A 25654-nucleotide genomic window follows, 5' to 3' on the forward strand; every position below is an offset into this window, starting at 1 on the left:
ATGTGTTTTGATGGTCCTATTGTGATTTAAAAATATTGTTAGCTGAGACATGACCTAGTCTACCCAGGAGTCCTAAAGAAGGGTGATCAGTATGGTGTAGTATACTGTCATTTGTTAATAATCTATTACAGTACATAATTTAGCAAAACAGAGAAATGTACCATACCATAATGTATAAAATGTACAGTATATACATCATGACAACTGAATTCTGTCGCTGGTAAGAGGAAGCCATCATACAAGGCGGGAGATGCGTACATCCTGACAGCTTCCCATCGTAAACATATCGATATATTTACCCCCCCCAAACAAAATGAAAACAATTTTTACTAATTTGACGCATCGCTATCGTCATCGTAAGATATAAAAATAGAAGTTGAACCATCGAAAAGTCAAACCATCGTAATTCAGGGACTATCTGTGCTTCTACATGAGATTAATTATGATTCTATGATTGTTTCTTCTAGACCTCACCTTTGGCCTGAAGCTCCATCTTCTTCTTTCTACCCCAGGTATTGTGGTAATTTTCAGCCAATTGCTCTGCCATAGACTAGAGATGGAACCAAACAGAGAAAGATCTTTGCGCAATTGCAAGCCAAGAAAAATGTCTGTCTCTCTATTTCTCTATAAATAATATCTCTTGAACCCATCACATACCTGCAGCTCTCTGGATAGAGCCATGGTGCTCAAATCAACAGGTTGAGGTGAGTATCCCTGACTAGGATCATAAGTTGCCTGTGAAATGCACAAATACACCCAAATTTAGGCTTTATATCACTGTTTTGTTTTTTGTGTGTTTTTATTTTAGAAGGTTACCTGAGCAGTTTGAGAAATCTTCCGAGTGGCAGCCTTCTCGATCTTCTCACCCTCATCTCGAGCTTTCTCTAAAGTCCACTCCCAGGCCAGCATGGCTTTAATAGATTCTTTGATGGGCCAGCGGTAGATCTCCTTATCCTGATGATCAAAGAATTTATCAAATGTTCTTTTGATGATAAATATGTATGAAAATAATACACAAGCTGAATTACTTCAGACCTTTTCAGAAAAGGTTTTATAAGGCCTGAGCATTGGATGGGTTTTCGCAATCTCGTCTAGCGTCTCTCCATAGGTCCAGTTATTTTGGATCTAAACACAGAAAACAGTTTTTCTATGTAATACAATACATTTTTATAATGGGGTATTTTAAAATAAGTTAAAGTAAAATTAGTGGTTACTAACCTTCTCAAAGGCCCACCTATCGTGAGTATTCTCTGCAAATTTGTTAATGAAGGCATCTAGTTTCTCTGGTATAATGGTGCTGTAAAATAGCAAGCAGGCAAAATATACTTCAGCAGATGAAATGATTTGATATTTTTTTGTGGTAAGAATGTAAGGAGGGAAAAGTAAATTTTTTCCCAAACTTACTAATAGTAAACATACAATAAGAATTGTAGAGACTTGCAATAAGAACAGTGTGCTAAACACGTATATTTGTAAAAAATGTCTTAAGATTGTGGAAAGTTTTATGTGATTATGTATTGCCAATAGAGGTAAAAGTGGATTTTACAGATATTGATAGCTAGGTTGGATCGTACTTGCCGAATAATCACCCAAAAAAATTACACTACATTTAAAATAGTACTGAGCTTTACTACAAAAAACCCAGTACTGAATCATGAAAATGTGCTTAATTAAATAAAAATAATTATTTTGTATGATTATTTAATATAGTTAATAATAATTATATTTATAAACAATGGAGAAAAATAAAAGCCATGCATTCAAACGGAAACAAAAGTAACACTCTGGTTAAATATAAACAGTAACATCGAAAATAAACTAAAAAGACATTTCAAATAAACAGCACATGGTATCAGTGATTCAGCTGTAGAAGCCGCTCTCATACTGTGTACCGCAACCAGGAAAAACTATTGGTATGGATTTTTGCCAATAGTACCAGCAATCAACTATCTTCTTCTTTCGGCTTCTTCCATTAGGGTTCACCACAGTGAATCATCGGTCTTCATAACCCCTGTCCTCTACATCTGCCTCTTTCAACCCAACTACCTGCATGTCTTCCCTCACCACATCCATAAACCTAACATCAATCAACTATCGATCTCTTTTAATCAGCCATTCCGATGAATCGGTCAACCTCTAATTGCCAACATTCATCTTTTATACGGTTTATCCTTCAAAGGGTTGCAGGGCAGCCTGGAGCTTATCTCAGGAAACTCAGAGCACACTGAAGATACCATCCCCTCACAGGGTGCACACACTCAAACACCACAGGCAATATGCAATTGCCAATCAGCCTACAACATGTCTTTGGACTGGGGAGAAATCTGCACCCATAAGAAACATACGAAAAGTTTCACCTTTTTTAAATTTTTTATTTCAGAACATTTTTTACTGTTTGTTTTCATGTAAATACTCACTTAGTAGTCTCTACAGGTCTGGGATCGAAGTTGCCCTCAGCATCAACTGTAGCCTTTTTCTCTGTGGCAGAATAGCTGGCATCTACATAGTCGGGAGGAATGGCACCGGCAATGGCACAGATGCATGGCATGGCGATCTTGAACAACTCTGCATCGAATTTCTGTCCAAACAATCAATATGCTTGTCTTAGCAGTTGTGCAACTCACAGTGTATTACCTTCTATAAACTTTTATGCTTACGTGTCTTACCTTGTGTGCCAGAGACTCAAAAATTCCCCAGAAAAGTTTCCGTGAGAGATGCAGCTCCTCCTCTGATGTGGTGCCAAAATTAGCCCAGCCATTTGGTAGGCAGTAGTACTTCCAGCATCGCTCATAGTGATTAGTCAGCAGCTAAAAATAAGAAAAATAGTCACCTCATATATAATCATTAGAGTAAACAAGTGCCAATGTGTAAGAATGAGCAATAAAACGAGAGCCCATACTTTCAGAGGCATCTTAGCATATTCGTTGAGAATTGGCACATCGAATACCAGTCTCCGCAACAAATGCTGCAGCATTGATGGGTGCAGATACCTGAAAACAAAGCCACTAAAGTGAAAAAAAAAACCTGTACAGCAATCGTGTGTGAAAAGTTTAACCTTTCTGAGTGTATTGAATGTTATACCTGACATTTTCATGACCACTGTTTGCTGAGACAGAGTAAATATCAGTGGTGGGCCATGCATTTCAAACCTAGGCCTTCAATGGTGTCCTACCTGAATCAATTCACCTCTATAATCAATATTATAGAAAAACGAAGTATAACAGAGCACTGCATCACATACAGGAATCTCAGACAAAGAGAATGAATGTCATTACTAAAGCAAGAAAACTAATGTCTCACAATGTTTCACTGTAGCCACAGCCAGATTCTAATGGATATTCTGACCCTGATGGCCTTCCACTTAAAAAAGAAAAATTATACTGGATATATTTTAAACAGCTGTATTCTTTAAAGAAATCTGCTACAGGTGATTGTGTGAAATGCTGAGTAATGTTGAGAACAGAAGCTTAACTCACTTGACCAGGGACATGAGGCATTCCTCGATGACATCACGCTGTGCCTTGGTGAGTGCTCGGCCACGAGACAGTCGGTAGATGGTGTGCAGCATGGAGTCGATCATGATGGCACGATGGTCCGTACCCGCAAACAGTGGAGCACACTTAGTCAGAAGTGGCAGTACGGCTGAACATAGATAACGGTTGAGTGCCAGTGCCATCTCTGTGGTACTGAATGCCACCTAAAGAATAAACAGACCACAACAACACAATTTTTATTAAATGAGCCAAACAATCACTGCTAAAGGATGAGTATTACAATTACTCAGGGCCATTTCTAGCCTTACTGGCACCCTAGGCAAGATTTCTATAGCCATCCCCCATTCCTCTGTTCTCCTACCACAATGTACAAATCATTCTCAACCTCCCATTAAAAACGTTTAAACACATTTAATAATCATTGCGAAATGATTTTGCCCCCACACCTGGTTGGAAGCGAATTTGTCTATGCCTAGAAACAGAACCACAATTACTTGTTCCTTAAAATAACATCACATGTATTTCATTGCAGCTTAAGAAAGTATAGGAACAGTGTTTTGGTGAAGTTTCAGAAATTACTATTTCTCCAGGCTCAAAAAATAATAATTTCTATGGTAGTATTACATGTTTTTTTTAATATATTTGGTGCAAAAATAATATATGATACTGTATGATGGTGTCTTTTTACCAATTTTAATTTCAGTTTTAGAAAGTGTTTTTTGGCAAACCGCTAATAAGATGAATCAGATGATTTGGGATCAGAAAAATACAAAACAAAATGTGCAGCATGGTGGTACAGGATCAGGAAACACTGGTCTAGACAAAACATACATTCTTTGGAACTGTTTTTGATACAACTCCATAACTTAGATACAATATATTACTATAACCGGGACAGTATTTGCTTTTCATGTCCTTGTGTCCCTCTGTCACTCAACTCACCGTGTCCAGAGAGGCTGCGGCCCTCATGTCCGGTAGGAAGCCAACTTCTAGTACATGCAACAGAAAGTCCTGGTTATCAATGCCATACACTCTGTCAAGGAACAGCACCATAGAGGCCTTGTGATCTGGTACAAAACTTGCAGACATCTTGGGTTCAACAATCTGACCATCTAGGGAAAGGATAAAGATTGCAGAAGGAAAAAAAAAAGGTACAATGAGTTCAAAAATATAAAAAAAAAAAACATAAGGAAAGAAATCGTAGGTTCGTGAACGGTAATTAAAAATTGTTTTAAACAAAACATAAAGGAAAGAGATTGTAAATTAGTGAACGGTAATATATATATATTTTTTATTCTATATTGCATACTGATAACATGCCTTTTCCATAGGTTGGGATCTGCACAGGAAGACTGATGACTCCCACCAAGTCTTCAATAGGAACCAAAGACCTCAAGATAGCTCTGATTCTCAGAGCCTCACCCTTGCCAGCTTGGATCAACTGTAGACAGAGACCGAAACAATATTTACAATTCTGTCCTGAAAATGACTTAAAAAAATTACCAAATGTCCACAAAATTCAGCAAAACCTGCAAATTATAATCGACTTACATGCATCTCAGGGGCACAGCGACCAAGCAAGTCAATCAGTGCCGAGTAGAATGACATGATGGCATTCCCAAGATGCACCCTATTCTCCTCAGGCTGCTCCTCTCCACTAAACCTGAAACAATCAGATTATTGATTCATTTTAAATTGCTGTTTTTCATATAAACGGTATTAAATAATATAAACAAACAAGCGAATAAATAACTAAAATACATGAAGCGCCTGTCTTTCTTCGGGGTTGGTCCATCTCTGGCTGGATCCTCGGAGATCTTAATGGCGTCCTCCATTGCAGCCAGCAGCCCAGCTCCACCCTCTCCTCTCAGGGCCGGACCGAAGCACTCGGGACGACGGATAAGCAAACGCACAACCACATTTGCGTTTTCTTCCACACTCTCACCTGCAAAGGAAGGCATAATGTTATCCTCAGGCATATGAGATTTAATCAACACCTTCAGACCAATCAGAAGAAAGTATTCAAGTATAAGTAGTAGACTTAATGGCTATTTGGAATTTGCTAAAAAATTTCAACAAAAAATGCTATTATTTTAATACTTCAAAATCTGGAATTTTATTCACTGAAATTAAACAACGGACCATTAACAAACACAGCAAAGCGTAAAAAGTCCAGATAGCGCTCTCCGCCACAGGGGTTCCACCCAATGTCCGGGTAGCCTTTAGAGAGTAGCATTGGGCACATCTGCAGGCCACATCCAGCCAAATATGTCACCACCTATTGGAGGAAATTCAAATCATGAGCCTTTTTATTGATTGATTGATTGTTTGATTTCCTTAACGCATGCAAAAATATCTTGCCATCTCCAGATCTTGCTCTTGCAGCGCTAAAGCCAGCTCGTTGTTGTCGATACATGAAGCTGCAGCCACATCCAGGGGTGTAGATCCACGCATTCCTAAACAAAAAGCAATGTTTAGACATATTGTACATTGTAGATATATATATATATATATATATATATATATATATATATATATATATATATATATATATATATATATATATATACACTAGATATATTTTTCACATTTATTTTACCAAGGCCAAAGCCACTGTTCTGAAGCAGGTATGAAAGGTGGTCGAACATGGATCGCTGGTTCTGACGACTGATACGGCAGAAATAACAAAGGAAGCGGCAGCAGCTCGTCACCATCTGGGGGAATCGAATCTCCTTTTTTGGAAAGAGTCATACATCGGTTACAAATCTATTCTATTCACAAAACAAATACATTGAGCCAAATCCCATAATTGTGCCTTTAGGACACCTTTGAGTCTCCTCCTCCTCCGAGCACATTGACCATGACCTCCATAACGGTCTCGTGCATGCCAAGAGCCCTCATTAAGTTGGGATGTTGGTAGAACACCTTATTGTTCATGATGTTCCTGCAAGACAAAATACAAGCACAGACATCAATTACTTCCATTGTGAAGAGCAAGATTTTACTGCATGTTATATAGCAGTACTAACCCAATGCTCTGAATCATAAGTGTTTCCTCTTCAGGACCCATCTGAACGATCAGAAGTGAGCGGATCTGGCCCAGGCACTCGAGCAGGTCCATGGTGTCTTGCACGGACACGGCGTTGATGGCATAGGCTTTGGGTAGAGCTCGAAACAACTCGCCAAGAGAGTCATACTGTCGGTGCAGCAAGCTAAACATCATTCGTACTAGCTCTGGGTTTTGAATGAAGGACTCCTGAGCCCAGTGGATCATTGTGTGAGAGGTCAGCTCCTGCAAAGTGCCTGAGAGGAAAGTAAATATGTAATGAAAAAAATCAATAAGAAATATTTTCCCTGTTGAGCACCTAATGACCACGTCAAGAAATAAATAATAATTTAAAAATAAAACAAAACAAAATTAAACATAATTTAATAAAATTTAATAAAATGTAATTACATTTTCGACTGGAAAGATAAGAGTTTAAATGCTTGTATTTTAAAATAATAAAATCATTTTATATATTAAATATTGCAATTGATATTTTTATAAAAAAAAATATATATATTTATTTAATTTACAAAAGGTTAATTAGATCAGCACAAACCATTTGTTACTTACTCGGTTTGGGTTCTTCTTCAGGTTCGGGCTCTTCTTCTTCTTGCTGCTTACGCAATTTCTTCACTCGTTCCACCAACTTCAGCAGTCTTCCTTTAAGTGAAATATCCACTTCTTCCTCTTCCTCCTCTTCCTCCAGGTGGATACCTGAAATTGAAGAGTAGTTACTTCCAAAATAATGCTTTTTAACAATATATTAAAAAAGCAAAATGATTGATTTCTGTTTCACAATTAAATAATTAAAAAAAAAAATCTAAGAAGAACAATATGTTGTTAAATAAAACAACTCACCACAGTGATTAAGGATGTCACTGTGGAATTTCTGGAGAGTCTCACGCACTTCCTCAGGCACTGGACACTCATCATCCTCAGGGCAGTGCTTAAAGTTAGTCAGCATGACGACCTGAAAAATAAAACACAAACCTCAGGCACAAACTATACCTAATGATACATTGAGAGTGAGTATGTGTTGTATCTGATAATGAAGAAGACCGGGTGCAGTGTGATGTTCATGCTGAGTGTGTACCTGCTCTTGTGGAGGAGACCGGAACTCTCGGGTCTTTCGCGCCGTTTCAGCAGCGGTCATGGTGAAAGCTCTCATGAGCTGATTGTAGCGTTCTCGTTGGTTGGTCTGGATGAAGTGAACAAAACTATCAGCAAAGGCAACTATGGCTTCTACACGGTGGCGTAGCTCACAGTCGCAGAAATACTGAAGCAGGGTGCACATCTGGGAAGAAAAAGGGAAAGAGAAAGCGTGAAAGATAAAGACAGAGAAAGAGAGGGAAATGCACGGCAAAAGAATTAATGCTAAGAGAATGTGATGTTCCTGAGGAAAATACATTAACTGCAAATGAAGTAATGATTTATTGATATAGTCGTACTAATGGTAGTAGTAGTAGTAGTAGTTGTAGAGCTCACCTGCAGTTTGACTGACTCCGGAAGCTTCATCTGCAGCAATCCTTCCTCTGGTGCCTCCTCCTCTTCCACATGTTCTTCTGCTCCTCCTTCCTCTGCTTCCTTCTCCTCTTCTGCTTTTTCTCCATCCACTTTTTGCCCTTCCTGCTGCTCTTCTTTTACCTTCTCAGTCTCCTCTCCCTCCTCCCCTTCCTCCTTCTGAAGAGCTTTGAGCTCTTCATCTTCTTCCTCTTCTCCTACACCTTCATCCAAGAGCTCTGCCTCTCCTTCGGCTGCCTCCTTGTTTTCTTTGGCTCCCTCTCCTTCCTCTTTAGACGTCTCTTCCTCCGCTTCCTCTTCTCCTTCCTCTTTCTTTTTAGGAGGCCCAAAAACATTGGGGTCGATCATCTTAAGGATGTGTTTGACGTCCTCGTCATTGAAGATGCCCATGATGAGGAGAGTGCTGATAAGTTTGAGGATAGGCACAAAGTGGAACTCGACGCTGCCACCTACTGGATCACGCACAGCCTGACTGCCATCCATTACAGCCTCAGTTAGCATGCTCAAAGACTTGGTCTTCAGTTCCTATAGAGGATAATATACTAAATATGAGCAATTTATATACAAACATTTCAATGGTGTTAAACCTAATGCAGATGTACAAATTTATTCCTAAAAACTAGCACTGTCTTTATCATTGCCACTTTCTCCTACATTTGTACTCTCATAAATGCACTGATTACTGCCACATAAACGTACCTGCAGAGGAAAGATAGGGCTAAGAGTGTAGACGTCTGGATCGGTGCCTACAAAGCTAACAGGTGAGAAGTGAAGTTTGGGCCTGAGACAGGTCGTCAGACCCACCCCAGGCAGATCATGAGCTTTTTCGGCATCTGGATACAGAGTGATACTGAGCGTCTCCTTCGACATGGGCACAATAAACTCGCGATTGGTGCCCAGACGATTGCGCTTGGCCGACTCTAAATGGATGCTGATGAGCAGGTCGTAGTAGCCAATACGGAGAGGTCCAGGCAGGTACGTGTTCTCGATGGCGTAGAAAAGCTGCGACTCGTCCACGTGGCTGCAGAGAGCATGTGCTACGCGATTGTTGCCCAGAGCGCACACAGCGCAATATAGCATCAGAGTGTGGTGGTGGAATTTCAGCAGGTCATGGCGCTCTGACAACTCCAGGATGTCAATACATCTGAAAAATAAAGGAGAACATACAGACTTTTCAAATACAGGTAGGACAATACCACAAATAGAAAGACACTGGTCACAAATTTTAATGAATGACATTTATATTTATGGTATTAAGAAGATGCCCCTTTTCCTTATCTTAACTTACAATGATCTTGTTCATACAATTGAGTATTTAAGGGTTATGTGGCAATTTAGTGGTGCTGGGATTTGAACTCAGAAGTCCAATATCTTAACACAGAGCTACCCCTTTACTAATGAGGTAAAATTTGTTTTTATTTAAAATTAACAAAAAAAATCTATAATTTGATGTTTTTGAGTAGCTGTTTCTGACTAGCCCTGACCATCCTGTAATATTAATAGATCAACTATATCAATTCATAGGAAATGTGTAATTATACACATCAGCTCACCCTGACTTTAGTCAATAGAAAAGTCTAACAACATGGCAGGCCTAAGTCCCAGCCAATCAGGATAGAATATGAAATACCTAATATAATATTTTGTGACTGACTAGTTAAATTTAGTTGCATTTTGTGTATCTTTCCATATTATGTGTAACTTTGCACTGATTTGTGTCTTTTAGCAAATAGACATAACAGTTTTGTTCTCTTAGCTAGTTAGCAGGAAGCTATGCATAACAACCCTTCACTGTTAGCATTCAAGACTAATCTGTGTGTGATAGAGAAGGAAAATATTTGGCCACACTTTACATTTTTACATAATATTCAATTCGAACAACTAAGAAAGAAATATGTTCAGATCACAAATATCATGGGCAGGCGTATATATGTCTATTTCTCAGACCTGTTCTCCTCAGGGATGTGCAGTGCCATCATGGTGAGCGGCTCAGTGCACTCTACCATCCAGCCGTGTCTCTCACTCACTTTCCCCCATTCAGGTTTCAAGAAGTTATTTGGGACTCGACTCCAAATAACCGGTGTGAGCATCTCGACATCTAGGCGAGGAGGACACTGAGGCACAGGGTTCATCCGTTCGCTACGAAACATCGCCGCTGAGAGAGGCATGATGTTCTAAAGACGATAGGAAGATTTCGCAAAAGATTATACAGAGACAAGAAACGTTATGACATTTTCAGATACTCAATAAACAGCTTTCAAAACCGAGCCATGGAAATTGAATTGTGTAATGATCGTGTTTAATGACTTAATCTGTTTACTGAAGAGGAAAGAATGAGGAAAAAGTCGAACCTTTAGCTTTCCCAACTCAAACTGCAGCATGTTCTGGCTGAAGGGCTGAACGAACACAGCAGGGAAAAGCTTGGTGTTGGGTTCCACCTGAGAGAAAGAAGCATGAATTACAGTGTGCCAAACACTTGTCCTATGTAAAATGGGCCATTATTTCATTATGTTTTACAATTATTGAATGAAAAAAAATTATATTTTCCAATAATATTAGCAAAGCCCAGGAAAATGCAAACTAAGAGCTCACTCTTAAGACCTTACACAATTAGATCCTTAAATCATTACATTATCAAGCTCCAAAACAGCTATAATCTGATCTCACCTGGTAAAAGGTATTAATTTCCTTCCCATTGGCCATAAAAGTCATAAGACCAGTAGCCAAGTCAACCAGACATCCAACCACCAGATCCTCCTGGCTGAAGCGCTGCTGAGAGCCACTGATTAAGTCGCCTCCCCAAACCATGTAACAGTTGCTCCTTTTTATGCTGATACAATAATACAGATAGACAACAACAGCAAAAATACACAATACTTATTAAACATAGGTTTCGAATGAAAAATAAATACATAATTTATTGAGTTAAACATTGAACTTTATGAGGTTTGTCACACACATTTTGTGAAAGATTGTATCAATAAGATATTTGCAGTACTGTTATAAGTCCCTATTTATTGCAAAATGACAATTTTTTTTTTACAATGAAAATCACTCAATGGACTTATTGCTCTTCGAATCATGATTAGAAAAAACTCTTTATTTCTTTATTTTACTCTAGATTGCCAACTCTTTATTGAGATTTGAAGAACCTCATCTGCCTAATCTTTATTTTTTAGCACCTAATCTACCTAATTTGGATAACTGATCCAATTTTAATACCAAAACCCCCTATTAGAGGCACAAAACCCATGCTGTCAGTCCTCACCTGTCATGAATGTTGCCTTTGTCATCTCCTACAGTCACTGTGACAGTGCGAACTTTAAAGAGGTCAAAGCTAGGATCGTACTGATGGTAGTCTGGGGTGACCCAGCCAACCCAAACACCACCAGGCTCTTGACCAGCAAATATTCGCACTGAGTAATAATACTAGAAGCAAAGAAAGAGAGAAAAAAAGAGAGAGAACGACAGATTTTTTGTTATAAAAGTGTCACATTTTAATAGTAATACAGTATGTCTGATATAAATTTATTATATCTGTCAAATACTATAGTAATATCAACATTACCTATGGAAACAAACAAAACCATTTTTTTATACGTTTCATAGTGTAAGAATTCTATTAACTGGATTTTAATTTCACTGTACATTGTACAAAATTATTCCCAAAACTTGTATATTTTCATAGCATTCAAAGTATTTAAATGGCTTACAGTAGTGGTACTAAGAATGATCTCAGGGTCATCCCGTTCATCCGGCACCACATCCTGCATCAAGCGTGGCATAACAGGTGGAGGAGGAGGAGGAGTGATCATGGCTGCTTTCTTAGCTTTGAACAGGAACCTAAAATGAGGAAATAAAAGAAACACAATCCGAGATTAACAAAACAATGCTCAACAATGCTCTTTTGATAAACCTGCACAGTTAGATTTCAAGGAAAGGCTTTACACAATAATTTTTCCACTAATTACCAATCACATTTCGTTCTTTTTTTTTGTTTTATGGTGCTGCCATTTTTCAAGATTTACTATGACAATAAGATCAGCTCACAATCAGGTTGACAAATGAAAATGAATAATTTATAGAGCCAACAAAACTATTAAGAGTGATGAAAAAACATGTAGAATAATTGATAAAAATGGACAGAATGCAAAAGAAATCACAGCAGTGGTATCTTTCATTCATAAAACTGAAAACTGTCTAAAGACAAAATAATGCCAATGAACTGAAAATGCCTGAAAAAAAAGCAACCCAGGTGACAAATAACTCCAGGTACTACAAATAATTAATAGAGTTGCTGTATAACAAAATCCTTCAGCACTGCTATCCTCACCCTTTCTTTTTGCCTTTTTCAGATGCAGTGTCCTTGTCATTCTCCTTTACACCTGGAGTGTCTCTGGGCATAGACGGCTCTTTATCTTTCTCTTCCTGCTCCTTCTTGTTTGCTGATTTCTTCAGAACTTCATAATCAGAGTCCGGATCCACCTCCAACACTTCGTCCTCTGGAATGGTTAGGGTTCGAGTGAGGGGTGTGGTGCCTGCCTGCACTTTGAAAGTCTCGTGGAACTCGATAGGCATGCTGAGCCTCAGGAACAGCATGTCTGTGTTGGCATTCTGGGAACCAAAGGTCTTGTGGGTGAGTTTCAGACAGGGGGCGCTGTCAACTGTGCCATCCACACGAGACACCTGTGCAGTCACAAAAATTCTGTCAAAAAATCCCTTCTGAAATAGTGTGATAGAAGGTGCAATCGACAAAATATTGCAAAAGGCTAATCAAATATGGCCCAGGAATTTTTGCATTCAACTATTTAGACATTTAGAAAACTTGTCAAAGAAATGATCATATTTGCACATATATTTTGGGCATTCCTATTCCATTTGATATTTATAACATTCTATTACAAATGAAGTAAAGACCTCAATGTGATTGTGGCTAGTAGGCACTGGGATGAACTGGGGTAGACTTTTGCTGAACCACATGGTGATGTCCCTCTTCATGTTGATGGCGAAGGGCTCGAATCCCTCCTGCAGTCCACAAATGGCGAAATATCGCAGGCTGCTAACATTCTGGCCCAGGTTGATACGCCCCACCTGAGACAGGCCCAGTGCACACACAGGGATAAAACCTAGCAGACAAGGAACAAGACATTTAAGGAAATATGAGATTCAACAAAAGAAAAATGAACACTATAGTTGTTTGGTGGAAAACACACCAAGATTTAAATTGGGCATTTATTGGCAAATAATTTAAATAATCAAAGGGCCACAACATCAAAGCTACATAATGTGAAGCACCATCACGGTATCACCATTTCTCACATCCACTAATGCAAAAGATTTACATTCCCAGTTATCTGGCAGAGGTTATGCAGCTCACCATCTCCAATCTCTATGTCTTTGAAGGCCATCTCAGAGCCAGAGTCACTGATCAGCATCTCCCCGTTCAGAGTAAACATGATGTTCATCTCCACCAAGTCAATCATGCAGCCCACCACATCTCCCGACTGCCACTGGCGCCCGAAAGGCTCGTTTCCAATGTGCCAACGCTGAGCCTGGTAATTAAAGCACAGCATCCAAATGTTCAATAAATAAACGCCAAGATATCTCTGAAATATCCAAAATCACAATTTGGTTTAGCGTAGGTTCACATAGGTTCACAGTTTAAACTAAACAGAAAAGTGGGATTAGTTACATTTCCTATGTAAAGTGCAACTTATGCACCAAGTATAAAAAGCTGTATTGTATATGCTATATATTTAAAAAAAAATTCTACAAGGAATATTCGTGTTATTAAAAGAATGCACTACTTCACTATTGAAAACTATTTCATTTCATTAATTTATTTTAATTTAATGAATTTTATTTCATCAATTAAATTTGCACCAATTTAATTGATTGCTCAATTTTATCAATATAATAGAAAAACATGTATTGTATTATTTTGATTTATTTTATTTTTATTAAATATTATTTTATATATTATTTAACCAAACATGCATTTTATTTCAAATTGTTTTAAAATGTTAACTGTTCAAATGTTGCTGATCACAAATATTCATAATAATAAAGTCTTCTTCTAAATGAAAAATACTATGGAAATTAATCTTGGATATATTTTAGAGAAAGCAATGTGCAGCTTGTATAGCAGTACAGATTAACTGTCTTCTGAAAATAACTCAACATACAGCTATTATTATACCTGTTATCTTTCTGTAAACATCTACTCCATGTGTCTATAGCATTTCTCAGGAAACAGTCATGAAGGCATTACATAAGGCATGAAACCCCATAGAGCAATGACGATGAAATAAACCATCACATACCCTGTTTCCGTTGAAAACATAAGCCAGTTCATCAGCTCCGAGATCAGTGCCAGCACGCACATTCGGCCGAGCCCAACCCACTCGCATTTCTCCAGTTGTTACTGCCTCAAACTCAAAGTACCATTTCCCTGAGGTCACCGCATACTGCTTCTCTGCCCTGAAGATTCGCACCTTAACGCCTCGCCCACCTTCCAACGAGTGGCCACCTGGAAGAGATGGAAACATTGAGTTGATATTCCAGTGTGTGTTTTATTAAAACAGATTGATCTTTAATGCAACAACAGTTTCCTATACAGAAGTACAATATTTAAAAAATATATATATTTTACCTGTTTTCATTTGTGTATAAAAAAAATGTATATATATTTACAGGGTATTAGATAGAATTTGTATTTTATATCATACATTAATTTTAAAAATAACACTTTTTAAAATGGTAATAAATGTAGATATATAATATACTCTAAGACTTTTACTATATTGGAATTGGAGACTTTTGACATGTAATGGACAAATACAATAAAAAAACATGAATATGGTAAAAAGCGATGTCTAAAAAAACTTTTCACGGATGGATTTTGATGTGTAAAATAATCAGCGCTTACTGCTCTCTTGGTCTGGTGGCTCAATGTTGTATCCATAGCCAATAAGGGTGCGTACAGCATTGTTCACACTGTCTCTGTTGGTTTTCTTGGTTCTCTCATCCAGTAAGACGTACGGTACCAGACGAGGGTTACGTTTATTTAAAATATCCTAAAGACAAAAAGACAAAAACATGTAACTGCTAAACACTTTAGTTTAATTTAGCAAAATCCAGTTAATAATAATTTATCATTCTCATCATCTCATCTGAGTTTGGTATCTTAAAAAAGATTGCAGTAAGCACCATGATGGTAGATGCATGCTGGTCAGTAGAAGCTCTTATCTCATATCGTTCCTGCCAACACTAAAACCCTGAATAATACCTGCACAATGCTGTAAGTCCAACCCTGCCTCACACGGTCTCGTGCCCACACATTGTGCCCATTCTCTGCCAGCTTCTCCACCAGCTGGTTCTGGTTGGGAGTCAGTTTCACATGACTGAGATCTAGAGGAGCTGGCTTGTACCCACTGCTCATCACATACCTGAGATATAGAAAGAGGCAGGAAAGAAAATAATATGCTTCCTGTTAAACGATCATTAGTGTAAATAAACATGATATGTAGCTGTTGTGAAGGAAATCATTTGTATGTTTGATGGTCTGGGAAAATCATTTTGTATTGCAGAATTACACCAAACAGCTAAAAATAAATATGGAAATAATTAAACATCTAACCTGAAGAACACACCTTCATCTCAATGTGAAGTTACTTACTGTATAGAATATTTTTTCAAGAAAGAGTCTTTTTAACTTTAATCTCAAATTACAGAGCAATAAAATTCTTTCTTTACACATCTAAACAATGTTAGGAAGCAATGCCCCTGGAGGATACAGTGTTAAGGGTCCTGCTTAGTAACACAAGAGTGGGTTACTGGAGCTTGAACCCCTGATCTTCCCCTCGGTAGACCAGAGAATAAACCACTTCCCTGACATGTTTTTTTTTTTTTGTTTGTTTGTTTTTTTTGATCGTTTTTATTAAGACTATGTTTGCAACATTTCTATGTTAAATGAGGGCCAGTTTAAAAACGCAGTGGTATAAACCTCAGTCTAAGACCTAAAGATATCTCAAATCTTGTTCAGTATGTGGTTATCAGGCTCTTGTTGGATTTGTCAGCATACGTCTTAGGCAGCTTGATCTTCTTCAGATTTTCTTCTGCTTTCTCATCTCCCATACCCACATGGCAGCCCAGAGCCAGGAGCGTCCTGAAGAATTTCAAAAGTAAAAAGTTTTATGTAAAGTATAAAAGTAACTCAAACTGAGTACAAACACAGGTTTCTAGCCAGGAAACATCTTTGAAAGAGAATTTTAATAATATATATTATGTGAGTAAAATTAAATAATTATTTACTTTAAAGTTTCTCCAGACATCTGCAAATTGTAGTTTCTCTCAGGTTCTGGAAGGTTCTGGAAGTCAACCAGGCACGGGTGCAGTTTCTTATTATCATCACGGAACTGATGAAGAGAGAGATGATGTTTTAAACTCAACATATACAGTATTAGTGAATATTTGTGGTGTAGTTTGTGGCAAGTTATAAAAAAAAAAAAACACTTACTGGACCGTAGGTCCAACCTTGCTCGATTCGAGTGACAGCCCACAACGCATGGATGTTTTCAGCAAGTTTTTCTCTGATGCGTTCCAAGTGAGGTGGCAGCACAATCTATGAAAAAAAAATTAACATGCAGAAATTTTTTGTGTTTTTTTTTTTTGCCTAAAATTGCTTTACAAAAACACAATTGAAAGAATAATTGACATTTAACACAGAAATGGAAAGTGTAGGTTGGGCACCTGAGCGGTGTCCACAGGACATGGTGTGAATGAGGTGTGTTTGAGAGACTTTGTGGGGCCCAGGAGGTTTCTGACTTCACTGAAGTCATGCTTGTACTCTTTGATGGGCTCGATACGCATCCTCTCTCTGGGCAGGAGAGCCTCGTAGCACGGAGCATAGCCAGGCGGAGGGAAGAATTTAAAGTCACCGTGACGTCCGCCCAATAGAAATCGAGCTCTAGGAAAGTTCAGGAAAACATGCCCCAGTTTAAGAGTGAAAATTTGTCACAATTGAAACAAAGTCAAACAAATAACCCAATTGTTAGAAGAAATTTCTTACTTGACCCCAGCTGATAAGCTGATAACAGGAAAGAAAAGGCCATCCAAATTAAAATTCTCGAACATGCCCTGAACAGGATGTCCGTTGATGCGAAAAGAGATACTGGGCACGCTCAAATCCAGACAGCAGCTTACAACGTCATCAGCTGCCAGGCTGTGCTGACTGGGTGATGCCACCTGACGAGCCACATGACCTATGAATGACAAATTAGAAATTTCACATGAAACTAGTTGTCAAGTCAAACTGTGAGGAATAATCTAAAGAAATTACAGAAAAACCTCAGACAACCAAACTCACTATTTCTAGCTTTTACACTCACCTGACCACAGGTAACATCCATCAAATCCATAGGAGTAGAGGTCATCGCCAACACCATTACCTCCCCAGCCTTCTCCTCCTCCAGGGTAGGGGCTATATCCTTCTGTTAGCGCCCAGCCGACACGTAAATGACTAGCCTGAGCAGTCACGAACGGCTCCACATAGTCCACAATAACCTCGAAGTACCATTTCTTATACTGTGTCGAGCCCTCACATGTTCCGAGAAAGATATTGGGTCTTACACTGTGGAACAAAGTAAAAAAAAAAAAATCATCTTTTGATAACAGATTATGTACAAAAAAAGGCGAATTCTTTAAATGTTTGATCATCAGACAGAATTTGAGGTGAAAACACAAAACATTACACAAAATGCAGTCACAACATGTCTGAAGTGAATGTTCAACTTTTTGCTATTGCAGCTTGTTATACAAACCAAGCCCGGCACTAGCTAAATGCAGTCTGCATAAAAGACAGGACTGTAATTAATAAATGAATGAACAATAATGGATTAATTTTGTTTATTAAATAAAACAATAACAACAATTAAACAGTCTGGAGAGCACTATGATCAAGAAAACCAGTTTAATTGGAAACCCAGTTCCTCCAAATGAAAGTTTATTTTTTTCCCTAATTTCCAACTTTTTTTTTTTTTTATATTAAAAAAAATATATATATTTTTTTCAATTCTGCCCTTTTTCTCGCAATTCTGCCTTTTTTCTCGCAATTCTGCCTTTTTTCATGCAAATTTCAATTACATTTTTTTCAATTCTGACTTTATTTCTCTCAATTCTGACTTTTTTTTCTCGCAATTCCGACTTGATTAAGTTTTGCAATTTCAACTTTTCTTCTTTCGGCTTTTCCCATTATGGGTTGCCACAGCAGACCATCCGCATGTTTTGATTTGGCACATGCTTTTACGCTGGATGCCCTTCCGAGCGCCGCATCCTAACCACTAGACCACCAGGAAACCAACTTTGCAATTCCGACTTTATTTCTCGCAATTCTAAGTTCTTTTACTTTTTGATTCTTCCAGTTACATGAAGATCTCACGGTTTGTGAAAAAATTCCAACAATTTGCAAAATGATGGCATTTTACCTAGTAACATAGTTTACGATGTTGGTCTGGAGCAGAAGCTCACGGCGTGGTAGCAGATTTTCTGTGATGAGATTCTGGTTGGACCTCACAGCCACACCATTGCACACACACAGAGAGCGGAGCACGTCCAGTACCTGTTGACACAAAATGATGACGTCAGCCTTTGTGTCTCTTAGCATACACACGTTTCTTTTGTGTAACTACAAAACCTAGTACCTCTTCCCCACATGTACTCACATCTTTTAGAAATTCCCTTACAAAATAAATCATGTCAGGTCAGACCCATTATTAGCAATGACAGTATGCATGACTGAGCTAATCCCGACTAGCAGACCTTGTGATTGCGTCCGTGCTTGTCCAAAAGAGAGATAATAGACTTGATGTGGTTCTCCTGGATGATGTTCAGGACTTCAGGGCTTTCAATCAAAATGCAGTACAACACCTCCAGAATTCCTGCAGGAAAGAAGTAGAAACGTGTAAATGAAGCACCGGACCATATCAGGTCATTTCTATATGATATGTGCGAGAGCTGTGCACCTGACGAGGCCTCCAGACGATCCAGTTTACTGACCAACCAGTCCAGATTATCGCAGAACAAAGCACAGTTAGCACGGTTTCCTCTGATAAGCGAAGCTGCATAACAGAAAGAAATACATGTTATACATGTGCGGTACATATTAATTGCAGTATATTAGGTATGCTGTATTATGTCAGGGAAATTATAGAACAAGAAATATACATTAGGTAAAGAATAATGATGCATTTGTTGCCTGATGGTACAGAACAATAATTGGCAATGGCAATGCAATGTCCTGAAGTGTTTTATTTCTCTTTTACTTTAGCAACCTGCCAACAGTCAATATACTAAAACAAATCGAAATACTGTATATAATATTTTATATTTAAAAAAGTAATAAAAAAAATAATAAACTTTTTGGAAAAAAAAAAAAAATCATGGAAATGTGATAAATTTAATAAATATAAAAAGTTTAATTATATTAAAAACTAAGAAAAATAAAAGACACATTCAAACTGAAACAAAAAAAGTAACACACCAAATAAATAAAAACACATTCAAAATGAAAAAAAAAAAAACACTTCAACAAACACACGGTGTCAGTGATTCGCCTCTAGAGGCCGCTCTCTTACTGTAAAATGCAACACGGAAAAACTAATCAGTGGGAGAGTGGAATATAAAATGATCACTAATTTTAAACTTCAGCAAGCTATTTATAGTAACAGAATCCAGGGTCTCACCCAGCAGTTCGTAGAGCAGGTTGACTATTTCCTTCCAGGACTCGGCTGCCTCTTCCCCGGCGAACTCAGAGAAGTGAGCGGCAGTGTTGTACACATTAAGCCTGTCGACACACTCCAGTACGATGGTAATCATTCCCTATAGCACAATCAGTAATAATCAGAAACATGCAGTTGACTGAATCATCAACTGGTTCGACTGAGACCAAGGTATTTCTACATCTCAGATGATCTAAATATAAATCTCAAAAAATATTTAAATATCACCTTATTATATTGTCTCTATATAGAATAATGACTGACACATGAACACACACATATTTTAATACACTGCTCTAAATTTGCACCGACAATCTGGTAATCTCCCCCAGATGTCCTTCATGACCTACCTCTTCTTGGAAGAGGTTCTGACGGTTGCGCAGTGAGCGCAGTTTTGTCTGTTTCTCCTCATGCTCCAGTTCTTCCTCAGGTGGCTGAAAGTAGTGGATAAGATCCTGAAGGGAGAGAATCACCCCATCCAGAGGGAGCGAGACCGGACCTGCAGCCCTATTCTTCCCACTTAGAGAGTCCAGCCCCCTACACATAAACATGCAGCGAATTGAGCCTGATCTTTTTTTATATTCTTGCTTCCACAATGCAATGAAACATACGCTAAGAACAAAAGGAACAGTTTCGCTCTAAAGCTTTAATCCTTCTGACACTCCAATAAAAAGTACAACTTCAGTAATGTTCAACAATTCACTTTACATTCTTCCAGATCCCATTATTTTCTATATAGATTATTTACTCATAGCTCATTTTGAAAGAATCTTCTCATAGGTTGCCACTGAGTGTGGCTCCTTCTGGATGCATTTCTATTAGTGGTGCATATACTACATAAATTAAATATTTGATATTTCATACTGTGTTTGGAATGTTAGTTACTCTGTATTATTTTTTGTTTATTAAACTTGAACATAAGAAATATTATGAGTACAATGAGTACAAATATCAGTACAATGATAATTTTTTTACTCATTTGAATAGACAAAGACATTAAACAAAGTGTCCCAGTCCTATGTACTGCATGGGACTGGGACCCTTTTTTTAATGTCTTTGTCTATTCAAATTAGTAAAAAAAAAAATCATTGTACAGATAATATTAATTATTTGCCTGCAGTTCACAATAACGTCTTCTACAGTCCTACTGCATCTTTATATATTGTAAGTACTGTATCTTACACACATATCTATACATCTAAGTTATTAAAAGGCAGTAAGATGTAGTGTAGTTCATACTTAATGAACAGTTTAAAAAGGCCTGAGGTGTTGTAGATCATGCGAGATGCCTGAGACTCCTCCGTCTGAGAACGTGACATCACCAAAGTATCATCCATATGGCCTTCTTGATGTAGAGTAACCTGAAAAGAAAAGAATAAGATTTTTATTCGGATTCACAGTAGACAGATATATATTTGTCAGTTATGCAATCGGTATTCATAGAAGGCAGGTCATGTGGCCTTGGGTTATCTACAGTATCGTACCCTTCTTTTCATGGTACCCAGACGAGCTGCTTTGGCATCGAGGGCAGCGTAGGTGAGCCACAGACCTGTAGAAACATGCTGTACAAAGCACATCGACTCGCCATACTTGATCTCGGGAACCCCCATGCCCTCAACATCACGCTTTTTCACCACCTCCACCTTCTCCTGCTCACAGACAACAATGAAACACAGTAGAGTAAAAGGATGTGAATTAAAATAAGAATTCTGCTGATTAATATTAAATGATTTTATACTATGTAACGCAAAACTATTTAATTAAGTAAAAAAGTGTTGATGAAATCTGCTTTGTTTTTTTATCAAGAATTTCAAACAAATGGAGACCTTGGAGGCACGAAAGCAGAAAGCTGACTGCTTGGTATTGGCCTTCTCTGGGTCCAGAACCATCAGACCTTTTTCATCATCTAGGCACAGATAGCGTCCAGTGGTGATGTGGCGTATACGGAATGGCTGACCCCACTTCATATGACCACCACTCCAGCTATAAAGAAAATTGTTTTGAAACCATAGGAATTACATCAAGGTAAAAATCTACTTAAAAACTGTTGAAATCTGTTGAATTTTACACATTTTGCAAAACATAAAGTCCCATCTCTGCACCTTCTTGTGTGGAATTTCCCATGTACTTCTAGTACAACTCATAAAAAAATCTCAATAAACGAATATTTTCTTTTTTTTTTTAATTAAAATTAATACTTGACACAGCCTTGGATCTTTATCTACTGTTCTATAAGCTCAGTGATCACATCTCCATATCTGATCATGTAATAAACGTTCTCCTTGCCTGATTCTCAGAGGCTCAAGTCTCCACAAAGAGCGTGCTTGACTACAGACTGCTCCTGACTCGTACTGTGCAATCCTGAGAAAGCAGAAAACGAGTCGAGAGTGAGAAGAGAGACAGAAATGAGAGGGCAGAACACATGACAAGTTTTATGCCACAGCTTTGTCTTTGTGTTTCCTCACTCACTTGCGCTGATCTTCTCCTTGGTCGGGTGGGGGTATGGCCAGACACTCGTCCATATGGCCGTGAAACAAGCGGAGAACATGGCCCCCAGTCAAAAAACCTATAGGTTAAATACATACAGTTTTGCATATATATATTAAAAAAATAAATTAGTTACAAATTTGGGGAGTGTACTTTTTATCGAGCATTACGTACCATACATATAGTGAAAGCTTCTCCTGTATTCTCCTATATTGGCTTTTCAGTATAAATTTGACAATTATACTGATCATACAGATGGCATGGAAGAATCAGGCAATCATAGCCATGTCAAGATTTATTTCCTGCTATACTTTCACTATAAGTGTCTGATTAATGCATTATAGGCATAAAAATGATATAAATGTGAAATGTGTTGGGCTTTCCCAGGCTTGTGTATACATTTCTTTTTATAGGAAATCTAAAGAGCTAAATGATCACAATCTATCAGCAGTTTCATCTGGAACTGGTAGATCTCCAGACCTTGCAAAAAAACAATGAAGCAATAATTTTTCTTCTTTTGTTGTTTTATTATACAGTATGAGGTTTTGCCCTACAATCACTGTAATCGATTGCATCTTATTGGGTACTTTTGACTCTTACTGGGTATTATTGGGAACTATTGACCCTTATAGGGTTCTACTAGAAACTAATAACCCTTATTGGGGACTATTGGTGAATATTGACTCTCACTGGGTACAACTAGGAACTGTTGACTCTTATTGTTTACAATTGGGAACTATTGACTATTATTGGGTGCTGTTGGGAACTATTGATGCCTATTTTTATACTATTCAGAATCAGAATCAGAATCAGAATCAGGTTTATTGGCCAAGTGTGTTGACACACACAAGGAATTTGGTTCCAGCTGTTTGTTACTCTCAAAAGTACAGACATAAATAAAAACCTATACATGACAAAACAGACACAACAAGACAAAAACAGACTATACAAGACAATACAGACAATACAGACAATATGAGACAGTATAGACAGTGTGGGTAATAAATAGGGATACAGACCAGTAATGTACATAAAGTGTGGGAGTGCATGGTAGTGCAAATGACAGTATTGTGTGTCAGGTATGATGAGAGAGGTTACAATAAAACTTTGTACAGTATATAGAAGCAATAGTGTGTGCAACATATACAGATAATGTGATGAGTGACAGTTCTGTGCAGTACTCATAGATATGAGCATGGAATTTAATTATGGTCAGTTGACCATAATTGGGTATTGGCTATTGGCTAATTGGCTATTGACCCTTATAGGGTACTATTGGAAACTAGTAACCCATTATTGGTTACTATTGACCCTTATTTGGTACTATTGCAAACTATTGACTGCTATTGGGTACTATTGACTCATTGTTTTGGTTACCAAAGCTAACCTATATCTAAATTGACCTTCAACATTTATCTCATTGTGTCCCTCACAAAAGATAAAAACCTAAACAGAGGGTCAGGAGATGCGAAAAAGTAGATTTTTAATTATTCAACAGAAGCTCACCCTCTGCAAGCTCACAGCCTGAGCACACAGGATTCATGTTCCACAGGGTTTGCATGAATGAGGCGTCTACCATTAAGTCCCCACTGGCGTAGGACAGATGCTGCAAGGACACAAAAATCACAGGAGCTCAAGGACAGGAGTCAATGACAGACTAAGGCACGCAGAATTGATATGCACATGCAGAACTGTGAGATGGGTGTATATCCAAGAGGAAGATCCAATACAAGAAAAGGTAAAAAGTCCTACCAGGTATCTTTCAGATGACACGCTAACCAGGATCAGGTCATCTCCCACTCTGACCTTCTCACCTTCTGACCTTTGCTTGGATGCAGGATGGATGGTCCACCAGCATGCTTCACCTACAATGCACCACATTTTAAGGTAAAACATCACATACCACATATTTTAATGCCTTTCTCATGACTTGTATAGGACGTAGCCAAAATGTACATTGAATTGTATATTAAAAAATACATAAAAAGTATGTTAGACATTTTTTGGAATCAGTGAGGGTTGTAATATATGGGAAATATCTATTTTGTGTAATATAAGCTAGTCAATAAGTACAATTTGTGTTATACTAGCATGGGGAAACCCCTGTTGTATATTATTTTGTATGCATTTTGCTTACAACCATTCTCACTATACAAATACAATGTATAAGGATTCTTACAGGGTTACAGTTTTACAGTTTAATACAGTATATGACCAAATATATGCATTTCCCTTTATTAGTTTTATATTATTTCTTTACCCGATCATGCTTCTGTGGTTCTCATTCATTATGTTTTCCATTGTAGCCACTCATAAGAAAAATGTAATTTGGACTCTTGCAACATCATACTGATGCAAATTCAGTTTCTCTAAATAAGAAATATGACCATCAAAAACTGTGCTTTATCCATGTAAAAGGTGGTGAACGTTTTTTGTGTGTACCTGTAGAGTCCTCCTGCAAGCCCACATCAAAGGCCAGCTTGTCCGTGAGCGACCGTGATGTGGTCAGGCAACTGAGGTACTACGATTCAAGTTAGAATTAATTAATATATATACAATCATTATTTTTTATAAGCATTTTTTTTTATCATAAATACATACACCGATCAGCCATAATATTAAAACCAACTGCCTAGTATTATATTTATAGTATATTAGGTGCCGAGGAGCTCTGACCCTTTACAGCACGAACTCAAAAACCTCTTATGGTGTGTGTATCTTGGACCAAAATATAAGCAGCAGATCCTGTAAGTTGAGAAGAGAGGACTTATAAATTATGGCAGGCATAATTGGTCATGGTCAGCTGAAACAAATTTTAAAAATCATAAAAGATTCCTATCATTTTAAGCTAAAATCTATAGCCTTTGATCGCTGGTTTGACATGTTTACCGACAGCCGATTAATGACTGTTGCGCTAATGTTTTCTCTCTAATGAAATTCTGGCAGTGTCAGAAGATTTCAGACTCTTTCCTGCAGTGTGACTTCTCCTATGACAGCTGTCAAAACCAAGAACCAATAGCAGCGCTGAACCTAATGACACAGTTTGCGCGACGACGTTAAACCACCTCAGGGAAAATGTTCAAATGAATCAAGTGGACAGCACAGCAAGAAGAGTAACTTATTGAGTTATGGTGAGAAAAGGAGTGTTTATGTGATGTTTTTATAATCAAGGCATGTCATGAACCAAAATAACACCACAGTTTTTTTTTTATTGCTGCTAGATACAATTAGCGAGAGATTGTGGGTCTGAACGTGTCACTGATTTATGACGTCAAACTTCAACTAAGACTTTTTCTTGTGTGCATCAGTTTTTGACTGTCGTACCG

The 25654-nt window shown here is 37.9% G+C and overlaps 1 protein-coding gene across 4 annotated transcripts in view; it reads right to left on the reverse strand.

Moving 5' to 3' along the window:
• LOC124395450 (ryanodine receptor 1-like) overlaps window positions 1-25654 on the reverse strand; it is an 87486-nt gene that overhangs the window by 37673 nt on the left and 24159 nt on the right. For all 4 annotated transcript variants that reach the window (XM_046863939.1, XM_046863938.1, XM_046863937.1 and 1 more), the window contains exons 6-58: window positions 24771-24849; window positions 24081-24193; window positions 23835-23934; window positions 22311-22407; window positions 22128-22202; window positions 21668-21824; window positions 21326-21490; window positions 21081-21202; window positions 20192-20378; window positions 19806-19941; window positions 19086-19181; window positions 18883-19001; window positions 18549-18682; window positions 17454-17695; window positions 17135-17327; window positions 16816-17032; window positions 16583-16687; window positions 16378-16481; window positions 16148-16231; window positions 15353-15512; window positions 14993-15140; window positions 14388-14593; window positions 13442-13616; window positions 12982-13190; window positions 12398-12750; window positions 11778-11907; window positions 11333-11493; window positions 10732-10894; window positions 10416-10502; window positions 10012-10238; window positions 8764-9208; window positions 8029-8589; window positions 7637-7837; window positions 7402-7513; window positions 7114-7257; window positions 6524-6797; window positions 6321-6438; window positions 6094-6226; window positions 5856-5950; window positions 5637-5772; window positions 5256-5439; window positions 5046-5157; window positions 4815-4935; window positions 4437-4606; window positions 3477-3697; window positions 2900-2990; window positions 2667-2807; window positions 2418-2578; window positions 1219-1297; window positions 1036-1125; window positions 817-954; window positions 658-735; window positions 475-550 (exon numbers count right to left, since the gene is read on the reverse strand). In XM_046863939.1, the coding sequence (XP_046719895.1) occupies window positions 475-550; window positions 658-735; window positions 817-954; window positions 1036-1125; window positions 1219-1297; window positions 2418-2578; window positions 2667-2807; window positions 2900-2990; window positions 3477-3697; window positions 4437-4606; window positions 4815-4935; window positions 5046-5157; window positions 5256-5439; window positions 5637-5772; window positions 5856-5950; window positions 6094-6226; window positions 6321-6438; window positions 6524-6797; window positions 7114-7257; window positions 7402-7513; window positions 7637-7837; window positions 8029-8589; window positions 8764-9208; window positions 10012-10238; window positions 10416-10502; window positions 10732-10894; window positions 11333-11493; window positions 11778-11907; window positions 12398-12750; window positions 12982-13190; window positions 13442-13616; window positions 14388-14593; window positions 14993-15140; window positions 15353-15512; window positions 16148-16231; window positions 16378-16481; window positions 16583-16687; window positions 16816-17032; window positions 17135-17327; window positions 17454-17695; window positions 18549-18682; window positions 18883-19001; window positions 19086-19181; window positions 19806-19941; window positions 20192-20378; window positions 21081-21202; window positions 21326-21490; window positions 21668-21824; window positions 22128-22202; window positions 22311-22407; window positions 23835-23934; window positions 24081-24193; window positions 24771-24849 (8425 nt within the window). The remainder of the gene's footprint in view (window positions 1-474; window positions 551-657; window positions 736-816; window positions 955-1035; window positions 1126-1218; window positions 1298-2417; window positions 2579-2666; window positions 2808-2899; window positions 2991-3476; window positions 3698-4436; window positions 4607-4814; window positions 4936-5045; window positions 5158-5255; window positions 5440-5636; window positions 5773-5855; window positions 5951-6093; window positions 6227-6320; window positions 6439-6523; window positions 6798-7113; window positions 7258-7401; window positions 7514-7636; window positions 7838-8028; window positions 8590-8763; window positions 9209-10011; window positions 10239-10415; window positions 10503-10731; window positions 10895-11332; window positions 11494-11777; window positions 11908-12397; window positions 12751-12981; window positions 13191-13441; window positions 13617-14387; window positions 14594-14992; window positions 15141-15352; window positions 15513-16147; window positions 16232-16377; window positions 16482-16582; window positions 16688-16815; window positions 17033-17134; window positions 17328-17453; window positions 17696-18548; window positions 18683-18882; window positions 19002-19085; window positions 19182-19805; window positions 19942-20191; window positions 20379-21080; window positions 21203-21325; window positions 21491-21667; window positions 21825-22127; window positions 22203-22310; window positions 22408-23834; window positions 23935-24080; window positions 24194-24770; window positions 24850-25654) is intronic.

This window comes from Silurus meridionalis, chromosome 13 (assembly GCF_014805685.1).
Source record: "Silurus meridionalis isolate SWU-2019-XX chromosome 13, ASM1480568v1, whole genome shotgun sequence".
Taxonomy (NCBI): domain Eukaryota; kingdom Metazoa; phylum Chordata; class Actinopteri; order Siluriformes; family Siluridae; genus Silurus; species Silurus meridionalis.